This window comes from Brachyistius frenatus, unplaced genomic scaffold, assembly GCF_029030835.1.
Source record: "Brachyistius frenatus isolate BFR_SWC_R1_liver_20210118 unplaced genomic scaffold, ASM2903083v1 Contig_39, whole genome shotgun sequence".
Lineage (NCBI taxonomy): Eukaryota > Metazoa > Chordata > Actinopteri > Embiotocidae > Brachyistius > Brachyistius frenatus.
Genome location: NW_027210638.1, coordinates 2,523,133 through 2,537,519, shown reverse-complemented (window position 1 = coordinate 2,537,519; position 14,387 = coordinate 2,523,133). Strand labels below are relative to the sequence as shown.

Sequence of the window (14,387 nt, the reverse complement as noted above, 5' to 3'; positions counted from 1 at the left end):
CTCTGTTCTTGATGTTGCTTGGTTTTAAACACAATAGTACCTGTAATCATACTTTACACCGTGGAGATACTTAATTGTGTTGTCAGTTTGACTGCCTGGGGTCATTTTGAGTACACGACCCCTTAGAGACACAAAAAAACAGGTATCTACATGTGCAAATCACAGGTTGTTTATTAGATGCATTTATCCAATCACCTAAGAGCACCATGAGAGCCTGGATTTTGAGCGTGGGTGGCCCCAGAGGAAATGTGTCAGTACACACACTGAAACAGCCTTTCATACCTCATGGAACAAGCAGTTCCAATGCCAAAGAACCCCCCCCCCTTTTTTTTTTCTTCTCACTGCAGATATTACTCGGCAGACTTCTTTAGCCTCAGAGAATCTGTCCTGTCTTAACACTGCAACCGCAGCTTCTACTGCAGTTTATTTGGACATCTGTCTCAAAGAGCAAACACACAAGCACACATATCCACTCGCACATGCTGTTGATATTTCAACAAATACAAATCCGGTTTCCAAACCAGGCAGTATTTATTCCATATCCAGGAGCAGACAATGACGCCTGCAGGATCGAGATAACAACATGCACAGATTAAATACTCTTAAAGGTTAAATGGAAAGTTTGAATGAACTCTAGAAGTGTAGGGAACTCGTTACATGGTCTCCGCATCCTGCCAGGTCAGAGTTGGTCAGTTTAGACTTCTAGGTGACTTAATACTTAGATGAAGAGAGAACAGAGTTGCTCGGCAAAGTTTAGCTCAAGCATAAAAGTAAAGCATCTGGCACTCTTTACGTCCAAACACATCTACATGTTAATTATACTAAAACAGGTTATTTTACAGAATGCAGATTTTGCTTAAACCTTTATATTAACCTCATCCAGTTTTATTCCCGAGAGGAGTGCGTGGGATGCTGCTGTGTATTCGTAAACACAGCTGCTGCAGCCTTTATTTGCTCACCTGTCCATTCTTCACACCTGGACCAAGCTGTTAGCTTAACAACACTCAAACACCTGACAATTGTTGACACGCTGAAGGTTATGCTGGATTTTGCACCTGTGAACATAAAGATTGTTTTATTGCCAATGAGGAGAAACAACCCTAAAGACACTGATTCTCTCATAATCCTTGTCGTTATCAGGTATTGCACGGATATGACTCAAGCCTGAAGCATCTGTGAGAAGGATATCAGGCAGGATGGAGACCCTGAATTCATCCCACTCTGCCAACATCAGCAGTGGTGGTAACACCAGCCTCTTTTCAAGGAGCCCGTACACGACCGTGGAGATAGTGCTCATCGTCCTGGTGGCTGGATCTCTGAGCCTGATCACTGTCATCGGGAACATCCTCGTCATGCTCTCTATAAAGGTTTGGATTTCCTTGTGTCGATCATTCATGATTAATGAGTGTTTCAGGCATCCATCTCTGGACACCTTGAAAAGCACACCTAGACTTAGGGAGAATACAACAAGTGCAATCCTGTGCAGAGTGGTAATTTAATAAAGAGAAAACACACATCAGATTGCACAAAACAAAGATTAGCATCTGACAACCTGCTCCGTGTTGTTCCTTTAAAAGGTAAACAGGAACCTGCAGACCATCAACAACTACTTCCTCTTCAGCCTGGCCTGTGCTGACCTCATTATTGGCATCTGCTCCATGAACCTCTACACGGTCTATATAGTGATCGGCTACTGGCCCTTGGGAGCGGTGGTGTGTGACCTGTGGTTGGCTGTAGATTATGTTGTCAGCAACGCCTCAGTCATGAACCTGCTCATCATAAGTTTTGACCGTTACTTCTGCGTCACCAAACCGCTCACCTACCCGGTGCGCCGCAGCACCAAGATGGCCGGTCTGATGATCGCAGCAGCCTGGGTCTTGTCCTTTGTACTGTGGGCTCCCGCCATTTTGTTCTGGCAGTTCATTGTGGGCGGGAGAACCGTGCCGCCAGGCGAGTGCTACATCCAATTCTTCTCCAACCCAGCGGTGACCTTTGGGACAGCCATAGCGGCTTTTTACCTTCCCGTGGCCATCATGATCCACCTTTACTGGCGCATCTCCAAGGCCAGCCGCAGCCGCATGAGGAAGGACAGCAGGAAGACTTCGGGCACCAGTCTGGGAGAAGGTCTCTCTCACAGCCAGGAGGAAGCATGCGGGAACAACTGCGTTGCATCTAAAAGATCTCAGGTGGAGGCTGGAGATGGGAAGGAGAAGGACATGTTGCAGCAGCAGCCGAACGGAAGTGGCCCCCGCAAATATGGACAAAAGGTCTCCATGTCGAAGACCGTCCGCGCTTCAACGTCTAAGGACACTGTGGCTGCTGCTTCATTACAAAAGATCTTAAATGCTGGGAAAAATCAAACACAACCATCCTCACCGGTGAACTCAGCCACTGACAGACAAAATCTAGTCACAAGGTCAATGTTTCAGGTAAGTTTGACAACTATATGAAAAACGTGCATGTTTCAGAGTGTATTTTTCCAAGAAAAACAAAACAATGAATGACACGTTAAATCTTCTTTTTCTCTCATTTTTCAGGTAACCAAGCGTGCTGTGAGTGAAAGCGCTGTGGCAAAGTGGAAGAAGAGGGGCATTTCTTCCAGGGAGAAAAAGGTGACGCGCACCATCATGGCCATCCTGGTTGCTTTTGTTGTCACATGGACGCCGTACAACGTGATGGTCCTCATCAACACGTTCTGCACCATCTGCATCCCCAACACCCTCTGGACCATTGGCTACTGGCTCTGCTACATAAACAGCACCATCAACCCGGCCTGCTACGCCCTCTGCAACACCACCTTCAAGAACACCTTCAAGCACCTGCTCCTGTGCCAGTACAAGAACATACGTACGGCGCGATGAGGGCGCAAATACATGTGTCTATGAGTTGAAATAATCTGATGTGTGTTGTGAAGAAAGATGACAAATATTGGAAACATATTGATGAAAAATAGACCAGGAGTGTTCTTTGTTTTGAACGTATTGTTTATTTTTCAAATGGTAGAACTTACTCCAACTTCCATTAAAATAGAAACTGTTTTAATCTATATTTGTACCACAAACTTATCTTTTAATGATTTTAATAAAGACATTGCATTGTACTGTAATCCTCCAGACATTTATTGAGCTTTACTGCTGTCTCATTATGTGGACAAAAACACTTGACCGAGTGTCTTTTGGAGTTTTACTTTGGTAGGACGCTTTCCTCTTTGCTCCGTCGACATAAACGTGTGCAGCATTGTTTTTAAAATTGTTGTAAATGTGAAGGTTTTGTGACCAGAACAGTGATTTTAACCCAAAAGGTATAAGTCCAGCTCAAGAAGAACTTGATGGGATACTGTATCATAAAAGTATTATGACCGTCACTGAGCTGTAAAATAATAAAAAAGAAAAAACAGCCAAACTGAATGAAACCTCATCAAATGGAATTAAGGAGAGAAAAGAGAATTAGCAGCTGTAAACTGATGTGCATTGTGTCTCTGTGTGTGTGCATGTTTCCTCTCGTTAGATTTAATCAGTTGTATTCAGCTGACGTTTATGGCGTCTGTAACCCGTGTTGTTGTAAAATGAGCCCAAATGTGATATTCATCCATTAACTCCCTTCTTTGTACATGTTTTCTGTAAATAAAAAGGTGACAGAACATTTAATTTGGTGTCATTATTCTGTGTCATAATAACCTGCGTCTGCCATGTGTTGCCCTGATTTCTATTGACAGATTCCCAATCCATGTGACCTTGAGTAGTAGAAATCCATGGTAAAAGTGAAAATTATAAACGAAACCAACCAGACGAGAGCCTCAGTGACTGAATTGATCTTTTCTACAAGACAGATCATGTAAAGGCAAACTAGGTTGTGAAAGAGAATACGAGCCACTGCACAAAGAATAGCCACCATATAAAAACCATGAAAAATCACAGCAGCACCCTTTTCTTCTATGTTAGCCGACAAGTTGAGACCTGACCACAACAACACCTTGCTGGCCACAAAGACGGACATTTTTACAGCCCTCCTAATTCAACACCCGAGTCTGAAATTCCTGCACTGAAAAGCAGTGATGATCCGAGAGAGACTGGACACATAATCGACCTGTCTTCCCTGCCTCCCTTTTCAAGGTTTATACCTTCAAACAGAGTCTTCACACTCTGGAAAGAAAGGACAGAAGGTTTTTCTGTCTCAGCTGCGGGAAAGCTCCTCTGAAGAGCTACAGAACTGTTACGCCCTCTAGTGGATCAAAATAACATGCTATTGATCCTCCTGTACGTCTCCCCGCTGAGTGTTCTACAACTGAAAACTTTAACTCTGTCCAGTCTGCTGTGTTGCATTATGGATTCGTTAAACATTTAGGATCTTATGAGTCACCGTCAAAGAGAACTTTTTCCTCTGTGAGGTGACCTTTACTCTGATCAAACCAAAACTATAACATTTAACAAACACGCTCAGAGTTTTTCAAATCTGTCTTCAAACAGTCAGGTGGATTTTAAAACATGTTTTTCTTGCTGTAATTATTCCTCTTGTTCGTAGAAGTCATTTATATTTCTCTGCATAATATACCTTGCACAATGGGGGACAAAGTCTACAGTTAACTTGTGCAAAAGTTTATGAAATTAATGTGTAAAAAAAATCAAGTGAGTATCATCCAAAGTTTTAGCCTTTTCAGTACAGTTTCCTCTTTTTGTCACGATCCCACTACTGCAGAAAAGCCTGAATGTTTTGAGATTCTCGTATATAAAATAATATTAAACTTGAAGCCTCAACATCATGTATTTGTAATGACTGTGTTAGTCTGTCTAAGAAATCACAATGCTTCTGCCCATAACTTTGGAGTAAATAATGATTTATTGCTGCATACTCAGATATTAGTGTGTAACTCAGCCACTCAGTCTGGTGCCTCCCAGACCTCTCATATTTCAGCCTGACATTAGATCAGGATGGTGATCGGTCACCATGGAGCCTCTATTGATGCTGGTGGGGTTTAATGTAAACATGTCGCCATGCCTGTTTGTTTATATTGTAACCTTGTTTTGGTGTTGCACTTATGTTCTTATGGTGATTTGACACACTGGAAATCTTTAAATTGGAAGGATTCTTCCGTTTGAGGGCTCATATTGACATGTACCTGCTTGGCTTGATAGAATTAAAGTTATATTCCTACATTTTTCAGGTTACATTTTACTGTGTGTCAAAAAGCAGTGCTCATATCCTGTTTACCATGTACACACCGCATCTAGCATTCATTATCTGCTTTGCATTTAGTCAAAGTAAGCCCTGAATTGCTGTTTAGAGTAAACACACAATTTGCAGGAGGAAATATCAGATGTATGCGGGCAGTGGATGGTTGACACACACCTGAGCAGGAATCTAATTCACTTCATTACTGGCTGCCAGAGGAGTCATGGCTGAGGAAAAGCAGCACACAGGAGCCTCCTGGGAGATCCTGGCTCTACCTGATGAGTATCCTGAACCACACCAGGAGGACAGAGCTGAGATAAGTGGAGAGGCAGGGGAGGATGTTTGTGCTGCCCCAGAGGCCAGCACCAAAGATCAGCCAGTAAAAGGCAGCCCAAACCTGCTGCAGATGCTGAAGGCGGCAGAGAGCCGGTGGACACCTCAGGGTCCGGGCAGGGACGGGGCAGAGACATCTGAGGCTGGGACAGGAGAGCTGATCGCTGAGGCTCTGAAGACTGACATGGTGAGCAAAGACACTGCTGCACTTTTTGACTTTGACTAAATTTATCAGGCCGGCACGGATTAAGACATTTCAGACAGTAGCTACCTGTAAGCACACTCCACAGGAAGCGTGAACCTGCATCTAATCAGGCTGTAAATGATTTGAGTTGTTTGAACGGCACACACGTAATGCACTCGCTTTGTCTCTTTGCAAAGACGGGGCAGACTTTACACATGCAGGCGTTGGAAAGTACGACTCAAAAGTTGTACTGAAGCCTTTTGAGTGAAAAGTAAATATACTCAAGTCATGTCACCTGCTTGCAGCATCATTTGAGTCATTCCTGAGAGGAAAGTTTGAAAAAGATACAAACCTGTGAGTTTGAAAGAAGTTACCTGACCTCAGCAGACTCTCCTCCTGACTCCAGCTGGAAGCTAGCATTAGCTGCTACTAGAATAAGTACCCCAGTGAATTTCTGGTGGTCGCATTGCATTGTGGGAAACGTAGGAATCCCGTTTTGACAAATAAGAATAACAGGTCTTTTTCACAGCAGTGTTTGACAATGTTACAGGAGAGTCGGTATAAATGAATAGAGTCAGATTTGTAAGAGATATTTCGATTTTAAAATGGTGAAAATAGAGGAGGCATGGGCCAAAAAAAATTAAATTCATCCTGAGGGCATCTTTTATTTTTGAAAGCAACACTACTTGGTGAAAATGTCCCCATAACACAAACTCTCTCTTATAAATCTCTTTCTCAAGTCCAGTCTGACTCAGACTTTCAGTAACACCGCTGAGCTGCTTTAGTCATTTACTGGAGAAGAAACCCAATAAATTAAACCTTTATTATCTGATTTCCAAAGCTGCTCTCTTGTCCCTGAATGCAACGAAGACTTGTGTTTTTTCACTTGGCTGGTTCCTCTATCGCTCTTCTTTCTGTCGCACTAACACGTTCTGTCATGACTGCGTGCACATGCATGTACATCTCTCTGCTGTGTATTTAACTCATAGCCTGAGAGCAGTGCACTTTGCTGTACAAAATCACATTAATCTGTGGACTTAAATAACCCTGCGTGTTACTTTTCTTTCATTAAAACTCTCTCTTCAGCTTCAAGGTGTCTTCTTTCCATATTGTCCCAGAATTCCCAGCTGTAAATCTCACAAAGACTCCATTGTTTATTTCCACTTTCTCCTGTCACCTGCTGGAGGAGGGCGTGGCGTGAAGTGCCACTATGACTCTGTGAACTGTAATCGGTTTAACAGCATCAGTTTGCAGCTCTACAGGGTTGTTGAGTATCAGTGTGGGAGCCCTCTGCCAGCATGAAGAAAGTGTACAGTCTAGTGAACGAATCGAAAGCCAAGGACCAGGAGGCAGTGCAGTCCATCTGTATCAAGGTATCGCTGCTGTTTATTCCCACTTGGAACTAATGTTACTTCCTTTGTTGGAAAAGTTGTTGAGTTTCTTGTCTTCTCTCTCCAGGAGTGAGTCTGGACTTCATGTGAAATAGAAACAAATGAACAAGAAGTTGCTAAAAAATGGAAGTGTTTGAGTAAAAAACAGAACAGTTTACACTTGTGGATTTTCTTGGTCTTCTTTGTTTCCAAGGACAGATAAGGAGTTGTACAAAAGGAATGAATTTGGACACTTATAGCAAGTCAGTGCGCAAAGGGTTTCCCAGGACACATTTGTACACATTAAGACTCACAGTCTCTTTGATTAACATAATTATGAGCTTTCATTATTATGTATTCACAGTAGCTTTCTTGAATTCAAACCTATTTTGTGGTCTTTGTTAGAGATCATGAAGTTAACTTTCAACTCACTGCTTAATGTCTTTTTGTGTTAAAGATTAAGTGTCTGCTTGAGTGTGTGCCAGATTGTATTCAAGTGATCATTACTCAGAACAAATATCTCAGCAGTACATCTTTGAACGTTACATTTCAGGCACTAGTGCTTCAAAATGCAGCTGTAAGCTCAAGGTGTGACTTGTTTTTATTAATTTATCTTTAATTCAGGAACTATTGTATAGATATTTTACCAGTTCAGCAGGGATGATTTATTTAGATTTTACACACAAATAGAAAGTTACTTGTAACCTTTGTCAAACAAAGCAGTGTTAATTTCAACTGAATTTTATATATCTGGTGCCAAATTACAACATAAGTCACCTCAGGGGACTGAAGGTCCTTACACCAGGACTTTACAACATTATGGAGAAGAACCCAACAATTCAGCAGCTCTCTCTTTTAAAAGGAAGGAAACCTATGACAGAGCCAGATTCAGAGGTGGGGGGCCGTCTGCCTCGACCGGTTGGTTGACAGAGAGAGAAAACAGCAATATAGGGAGACAGCAAACAATAAACACTGTGCAGATTGATGGGATCAGTCACCAAAGATCAGAAGCATGCAGCTCCAGAACTAAAGATACTTTTCAGAAAGGTACAGACAGAGAAGGGACAAGCACAAACGAGACACAAAGTTAATGAGATTAATGGTTGCACATGAAAAGATAAAAAAAGAGAGTGAAGGGTAGGAGAGGTCCATCATGGGAGGTCCAGTAAAAGCCTATTGCAGTATAACTGAGGGATGGTTTAGACACATCTGAGTCAGCCCTAACGACAAGCTTTATCATATACAGTGTAATATGTAAGCAGCATACTGTAGGTACATATGCAGCGCTGAGTGTAGAACTGACAACTCTTCCTCTGCAATGATGCTCTCAAACTGTGACTCCACATGTTGAGTTTGTGGAGGTGAGGTCATCATGTGGGTGTGTCTGTGATGGTGGGTGGGTGAATGCGTCTGCACATGTGGGCAAGTACAAGAACAAAAGCAGAAAAATCTCTCACAATAAAAGCTGGAGATTGTAGCTGGAGGCAGTGAACCCTCTGTAAGCCTTTAGGTCAGAGTCAGAAGAATGAGCAGCCAGGCAACGGACACGGCCAAGTGGGATCGTTGTGGCAGCAGCCCGGCAATCAAACCACCTCACTGGGTGGTGAGACAGCAACAGATACAGGGATGAGAGCGGAGAGGAGAAGACAGGGATAGGTTAAGACTACGTCAGGTCTTTCTGCTTCTCGACCCGTGGAGAGGTAACAACTGATGTATTCGGTAGCTTTCTTTTGGTTTATTTTATCTGTCAATGTCTCTATTTTTTCAGCCAAGACAGTTCACTGAGCAGAAGCAAGAATTCAACAAACGTCCCACCAAGACTGGTCATCGCTCTTTGTCTCGGTCCATCTCACAGTCATCTACAGATAGCTACAGTTCAGGTATGGAAACATTAAAACACACGTGCTGTTAAATCCAGTCACATGTCTTTGATATAAAAACTCTGATTTTTGATCCCAGCAACACGAACCATCAGCCCCGAGGATTAGCTGCTCTCTCCTTTAGCTAAACCTTAATTAATAGCAAATGTTCCCTGAAGAATTAGACCTTTAATTTGGTCTTAATCAGCTCTCTGAGCCTTTCTCAAACATGTCAATCACTGCCAGAGTTCATATAGACTTCAAAGGCTCAGAGAAAAGACTCACCTAGCTGAAGTCTGATTTCTAAAACTGTATCAGAAACAACAACTGAGGCCGGAAAACCTGAATCAGATCATACATTTTAAGCTTTCCAACAGATCAAGTGTCTCTGTGTTCCTCCATTACATCTAAACCAGTGTCTAACTTCGGTGTTGCAGTGTGCAGCGACAGCTCTGAGAATGAGTCTTCTCCCAAAGACAAGCTTCAGAAGACCACCAAAGGCCTGTCTGACTTCTGCATCAAAAACATCAAACGGGCTGACTTCGGACGCAGACAAATTGAAATTGCTCAGCAAGGTGCGGCAAAGGCAAACAGTTTGATTGGTAGCCATCTAACAAGAGTCTATAGAAGAAAAGTAACATACAAAAAGAAGGGATAAATACCATAAATATAAAATATGTCTTGTTTGTGTGTTTTCGGTCCTTGTCTGTGATATTTAGAAATGCCAGCTCTGATGATCCTGAGGATGAGAGCAGGTGGGGAGAAACCTCTGGCTGGAGCCAGAGTGGTGGGCTGCACACACATCATTGCACAGACAGCGGTCAGTTCAAGCACACACACAGATATTCACAGATTGGGAGATCTGGTTTGGCTTGTTTCCTTCAATAACAATGTGAACGTTTTGCACTGAATATATGCTGTGCATTATCATCATATATATCTGCATTAGACCAATGAAAAATAAACCTATTCAGTGTGTGAAAATTGCCTGTGTGTGTTTATGTTCTCTTGCAGGTGTTGATTGAGACCCTAGCTGCGTTGGGGGCTCAGTGTCGCTGGGCAGCCTGTAACATCTTCTCCACGCAGAATGCGGTGGCTGCAGCTCTGGCTGAAGGAGGTGCGTCTGTGCAGCAGCTGACTCTTTAGGTTTTGTTCTTCCCCACTTTCTTATTTGACCATCACATGCTCTGTGTGCCTCATTCTCTCTCAGGCATCTCGGTGTTCGCTTGGAGAGGAGAATCGGAGGACGACTTCTGGTGGTGTATTGACCGATGCGTCAGTGCTGCATCTTGGCAGCCCAACATGGTACGCTGATCAAACCCCTGGCTTCTTATGATAGTGAAATGGATCATTTTGTGGGGACTGTTTTATGGCTGCAACTGTAGTGATGGAGGAGACTAGAGCTGCATGTGTCCACAGGCAAAACGGACAAAAGTTCAGCTCGGCAGGTTTAACTTACCATATGGTTTTTGACTGGTGGTGCTTCACAGCTCAAGGAAACTTTTACATTTCTTTTATCAAATATATTTTCTGATAGATGTTTTTTATTTCCACAAATTGTATTTGTTTTAATAATAGTTTTATCATGCCCACATCATCTCCTCCTTGAGAATCAAATGAAAAATGTGACGTTATTTCCATACAAAAAAAAAGTTTGTAATATTGGAGTAGTAATTTAGCAACACAGGTGGTCATCGAGCGCTTATTCTTTTCCACATTTCAAAACAGATATTGTTCATGTTTTAAACTGTGACTTTTTGGTAGTGTGAGTGAGCATCAAAACCCAAATATTAAGTACATTTTGTTGTGGCTTTAAACAACCATTATCTCCAAAATGTGTGTGTGTGTGTGTGTGTGTGTGTGTGTGTGTGTGTGTGTGCGTGCGTGCGTGCGTGCGTGCGTGCGTGCGTGCGTGCGTGCGTGTGTGTGTGTGTGTGTGTGCATGCTTGTGTGCGTGAGTGTGTGTGAACACTGCCTTTATTTAACTGATGGAGACTTTAGCTTGTTTTTCTGCTCTTGTCAGCTTCTGGATGACGGAGGCGACCTGACCTACTGGGTCTATAATAAATATCCGAGCGTGATCAAGAAGGTCAAAGGCATTGTGGAGGAAAGCATTACAGGCATCTATCGGTTTGTTTCACACAAAGCTTGAATGCGGTTTCTTCAATTTGATAAAGTTGTTCTCCAGCTCACGTGTGTGTGTGTGTGTGTGTGTGTGTGTGTGTGTGTGTGTGTGTGTGTGTGTGTGTGTGTGTGTGTGTGTGTGTGTGTGTGTGTGTGTGTGTGTGTGTGTGTGTGTGTGTGTGTGTGTGTGTGTGTGTGTGTCTGCACCTGTGTTTCAGGTTGTACCAGCTGTCAAAGGCAGGAAAGCTGTGTGTTCCTGCGATGAACATTAACGACTCTGTGACCAAGCAGAAATTTGACAACCTTTACTGCTGCAAGGAGTCCATACTGGACGGGTAATGGACCATGATGTGACAGTAAACAGGTAAGAACAGAAGTACAGCAGCGACCTGACTTTGCGACCTGACTCCTCTTCCAGGTTGAAGAGAACCACTGACGTCATGTTTGGAGGAAAACAGGTGGTGGTGTGCGGATATGGTGAGGTCAGTATAACTCATGTGTCTTATAACACAACTCGTACATTTAAGCTGCTCTCCAACCTCTTTTCTTTCTCCTTCTAGGTTGGCAAAGGTTGCTGCGCTGCCCTTAGAGCGCTGGCTGCTGTCGTGTACGTCACAGAAGTGGATCCCATTTGTGCCCTTCAGGCCTGGTATGAATAGAGGAAGCTTTTATCAGCACAGATGTGAAGTGTGTTCCCTCCTCCCAAAGCCACATTGTGATAAAACATCATGAAATACTGCTTTAAACCTGTTCTCTCTTCCCCTCCTCCTCTCAGCATGGACGGCTTCAGAGTGATTAAACTGACTGAGATGGTCAGACAGGTGGATATGGTCATCACCTGCACAGGTAAGGAAGAATTTGATATGGCACTTTTCACTCAGAAAAGTCACAAAGGGCTTTACAAAAGAAAAATAAGTAAATAGAAACAATAAAAACATATACAACAACAGACCTCTACATTTTTTTAACTGTTGTGACACAACTGGTTTTATTGAACTCTGTTTTCCTGCAGGCAATAAAAATGTGGTGGGGAGAGAGCATCTGGACATGATGAAGAATGGCTGCATTGTCTGCAACATGGGACACTCCAACACTGAGATAGATTTGGTAAAGACATGAACTTTGTGTGTGTTGCATGTTTTTGCGTGTATGTATGCTTGGGTTTTTAAAATATAGCCTCCTGTTTCTCAGGCCAGCCTACAGACTGCCGAGCTGAAGTGGGAGCGTGTGAGGCCTCAGGTGGACCACGTCATCTGGCCTAATGGCAAGAGAATCACCATGCTGGCTAAGGTGAAGATACTCTTATTATTGTTATGACTAGCGGGGACCAAACCATCAAATGAGATGGTAATGGAACATTTATTGAAGTGGAAATGTGTGAGTAGTGTCTGTCTGTAATGTGAGGAAGGCTTTGGGATGTTTCTACAATGCTTTCATGCTCGGCCTCCACCAGGGAGAAACAACAGGTGCGCAGGGCAGGAGGCGATTACAGACGTATAACAGGAGAGGCAGTGTTTGAGGTGTGGTCATAAACTTCAACAGTTTACTATGGATGCTGACTGGTCAATGTTGGCAGATCTCCTCTACAGCAGTCAGTAGGACCTGATTCAGAATTTCAATCAGAAATCAGCACAGACAAAACTGGAACAGAGTAGACCTATATGCTGAAGTTTAACATCAACAAAACTTTTGGATTCTCTGAACTAAATATAATGCTGGAAAAATGATCCATTTTCTTAAGCAGAGCTTGTATTTGTTTATTAGATTTTTAGTTTGTGCCATCAGCCAACGATCAGGAACGGATTTATATGAGAATTTAGGTGTGCACCAGGAGAGACGATGGCAAACACTCAACTACTGTATACTGTGCAAAGGTGTTATGAGTGGCTGTTCGAATATATATATTTTCTATCATTATGTAATTATGTGTCAAAAGCCAACGGGATCACAATTTCTTGAGAAAATTTCTTCAATCCTCTGTGGCACCAACGTTCACTTGTCCAACAGTGGAAGAGAGGACAATCTCAATACAGTGCTGAACTCAAGAAAGCATTGATCAGATTATCGTAGTTAAAAGTCACTGTGACTTCACAAAAACACGTTAGTGGCCAAAACCCGAGAATTCATAAGATAATTATGACAAACTTTCACACAAATGTCTCAAAGGATAAAATGACAAAGTGATGACAGTTTATGATCATAAGATAAAGTGACACTAATCTCTAGTGTCCACCTTGAAGCTGTTGTGACTGTATCAAGCTTCTGTGCTGTCGGGTTGAAGATGTGCGTGAAGCATCCACGTTTTGAAATTTTCAGCAACATCTTTATTCAAAGGATTGTCTGCTGTCATGGCTGAAACTTTTTGTTCTATTAGAATCAGTTTTATTGGCTAAACTTCTTCAAAGTCTTCATTCATCTATTATTTGAGTCTGGACAGACATGAATGTAAACTGCAACTTGACTCGTTGTTAGAGGCGTACAACCACATGGCGGTATTTCTAGTTTTTATTTAGAATTGACTTTTCTCTCAGGGCCGATTGCTAAATCTGAGCTGCTCCACTGTGCCCTCATTCATCCTCTCCATCACCGCCACAGCTCAGGTACCGTATGAAAACACATTTTCATCTTATTTACAAAATGCTGTGCACATCAATTTGTTATTCTTTCGTAAATGTACTACAGATAAAGAGTCAGTGTGTCTGTCAGTCATCAGGCTGGTTTTGTTCCCTTGTATTTGTGTTAATTTTCACAGCTTTGTTTCAGGCCTTGGCTCTCATAGAGCTGTACAACGCTCCAGAGGGACGATACAAACAGGACGTCTACCTGCTGCCGAAGAAGATGGGCAAGTCCTCAGCTTAAAACATTTACAACTTTATTTAAGATTTATCTTAGTCCTTAAAGATAAAGTTAATTCAAAAAAAGATAAACCCTGTACGTTTATATTCTCAGATGAATATGTGGCCAACCTTCACCTGCCGACGTTTGACGCTCACCTCACAGACCTGACTGAAGATCAGGCCAAGTACCTTGGCATCAGCAAGAACGGGCCCTTTAAACCCAACTACTACAAGTAAAGATAATTTTTTTTTTACTCTCAAACACACACACACACATACAAACACAGATTTGGATGTATCTAACAGAAATCATCGTTGAACAGGTATTAAGGTTTGAAAACCCTCCCACAGTCCTGCAGACGGAGCACTGATGCCCTCTACAGTCTGAAGCTCCTCTAAGTTTTATGTTTTATGTGAAATTGTGTCTCATTTTGTGTTACACTGTTCAAGATTTTAAATGTTCAGTGTCCAGAATATAATCAGTGATTTCTGAACTGAATCTGAAAGGGTT

At 42.5% G+C, this 14,387-nt stretch overlaps 2 protein-coding genes across 4 annotated transcripts; both read left to right on the top strand.

The window, feature by feature from the left end:
- Positions 1-1,160: 1,160 nt before the first annotated feature.
- LOC138622789 (muscarinic acetylcholine receptor M2-like) lies at positions 1,161-3,595 on the top strand. Its single transcript, XM_069701841.1, has 3 exons — positions 1,161-1,367; positions 1,578-2,429; positions 2,538-3,595. The coding sequence occupies exons 1-3, from the start codon at positions 1,197-1,199 to the stop codon at positions 2,859-2,861; spliced, it is 1,347 nt and encodes a 448-aa protein (XP_069557942.1). The 5' UTR covers positions 1,161-1,196; the 3' UTR covers positions 2,862-3,595.
- A 1,797-nt stretch (positions 3,596-5,392) lies between these two features.
- LOC138622788 (putative adenosylhomocysteinase 3) lies at positions 5,393-14,113 on the top strand. 3 transcript variants are annotated; one of them, XM_069701837.1, is made up of 16 exons: positions 5,393-5,689; positions 8,825-8,936; positions 9,353-9,490; positions 9,635-9,735; positions 9,930-10,032; positions 10,126-10,220; positions 10,939-11,045; positions 11,258-11,374; positions 11,458-11,521; positions 11,600-11,688; positions 11,815-11,885; positions 12,052-12,146; positions 12,231-12,329; positions 13,571-13,639; positions 13,803-13,881; positions 13,989-14,113. In XM_069701837.1, the coding sequence occupies exons 1-16, from the start codon at positions 5,393-5,395 to the stop codon at positions 14,111-14,113; spliced, it is 1,761 nt and encodes a 586-aa protein (XP_069557938.1). The 3 variants fall into 3 exon arrangements, with proteins under 3 accessions (XP_069557938.1, XP_069557941.1, XP_069557940.1); XM_069701840.1 differs by lacking the exon at positions 5,393-5,689 and adding an exon at positions 6,985-7,005; XM_069701839.1 differs by lacking the exon at positions 5,393-5,689 and adding an exon at positions 6,985-7,059.
- The last annotated feature ends 274 nt before the right edge of the window (positions 14,114-14,387 follow it).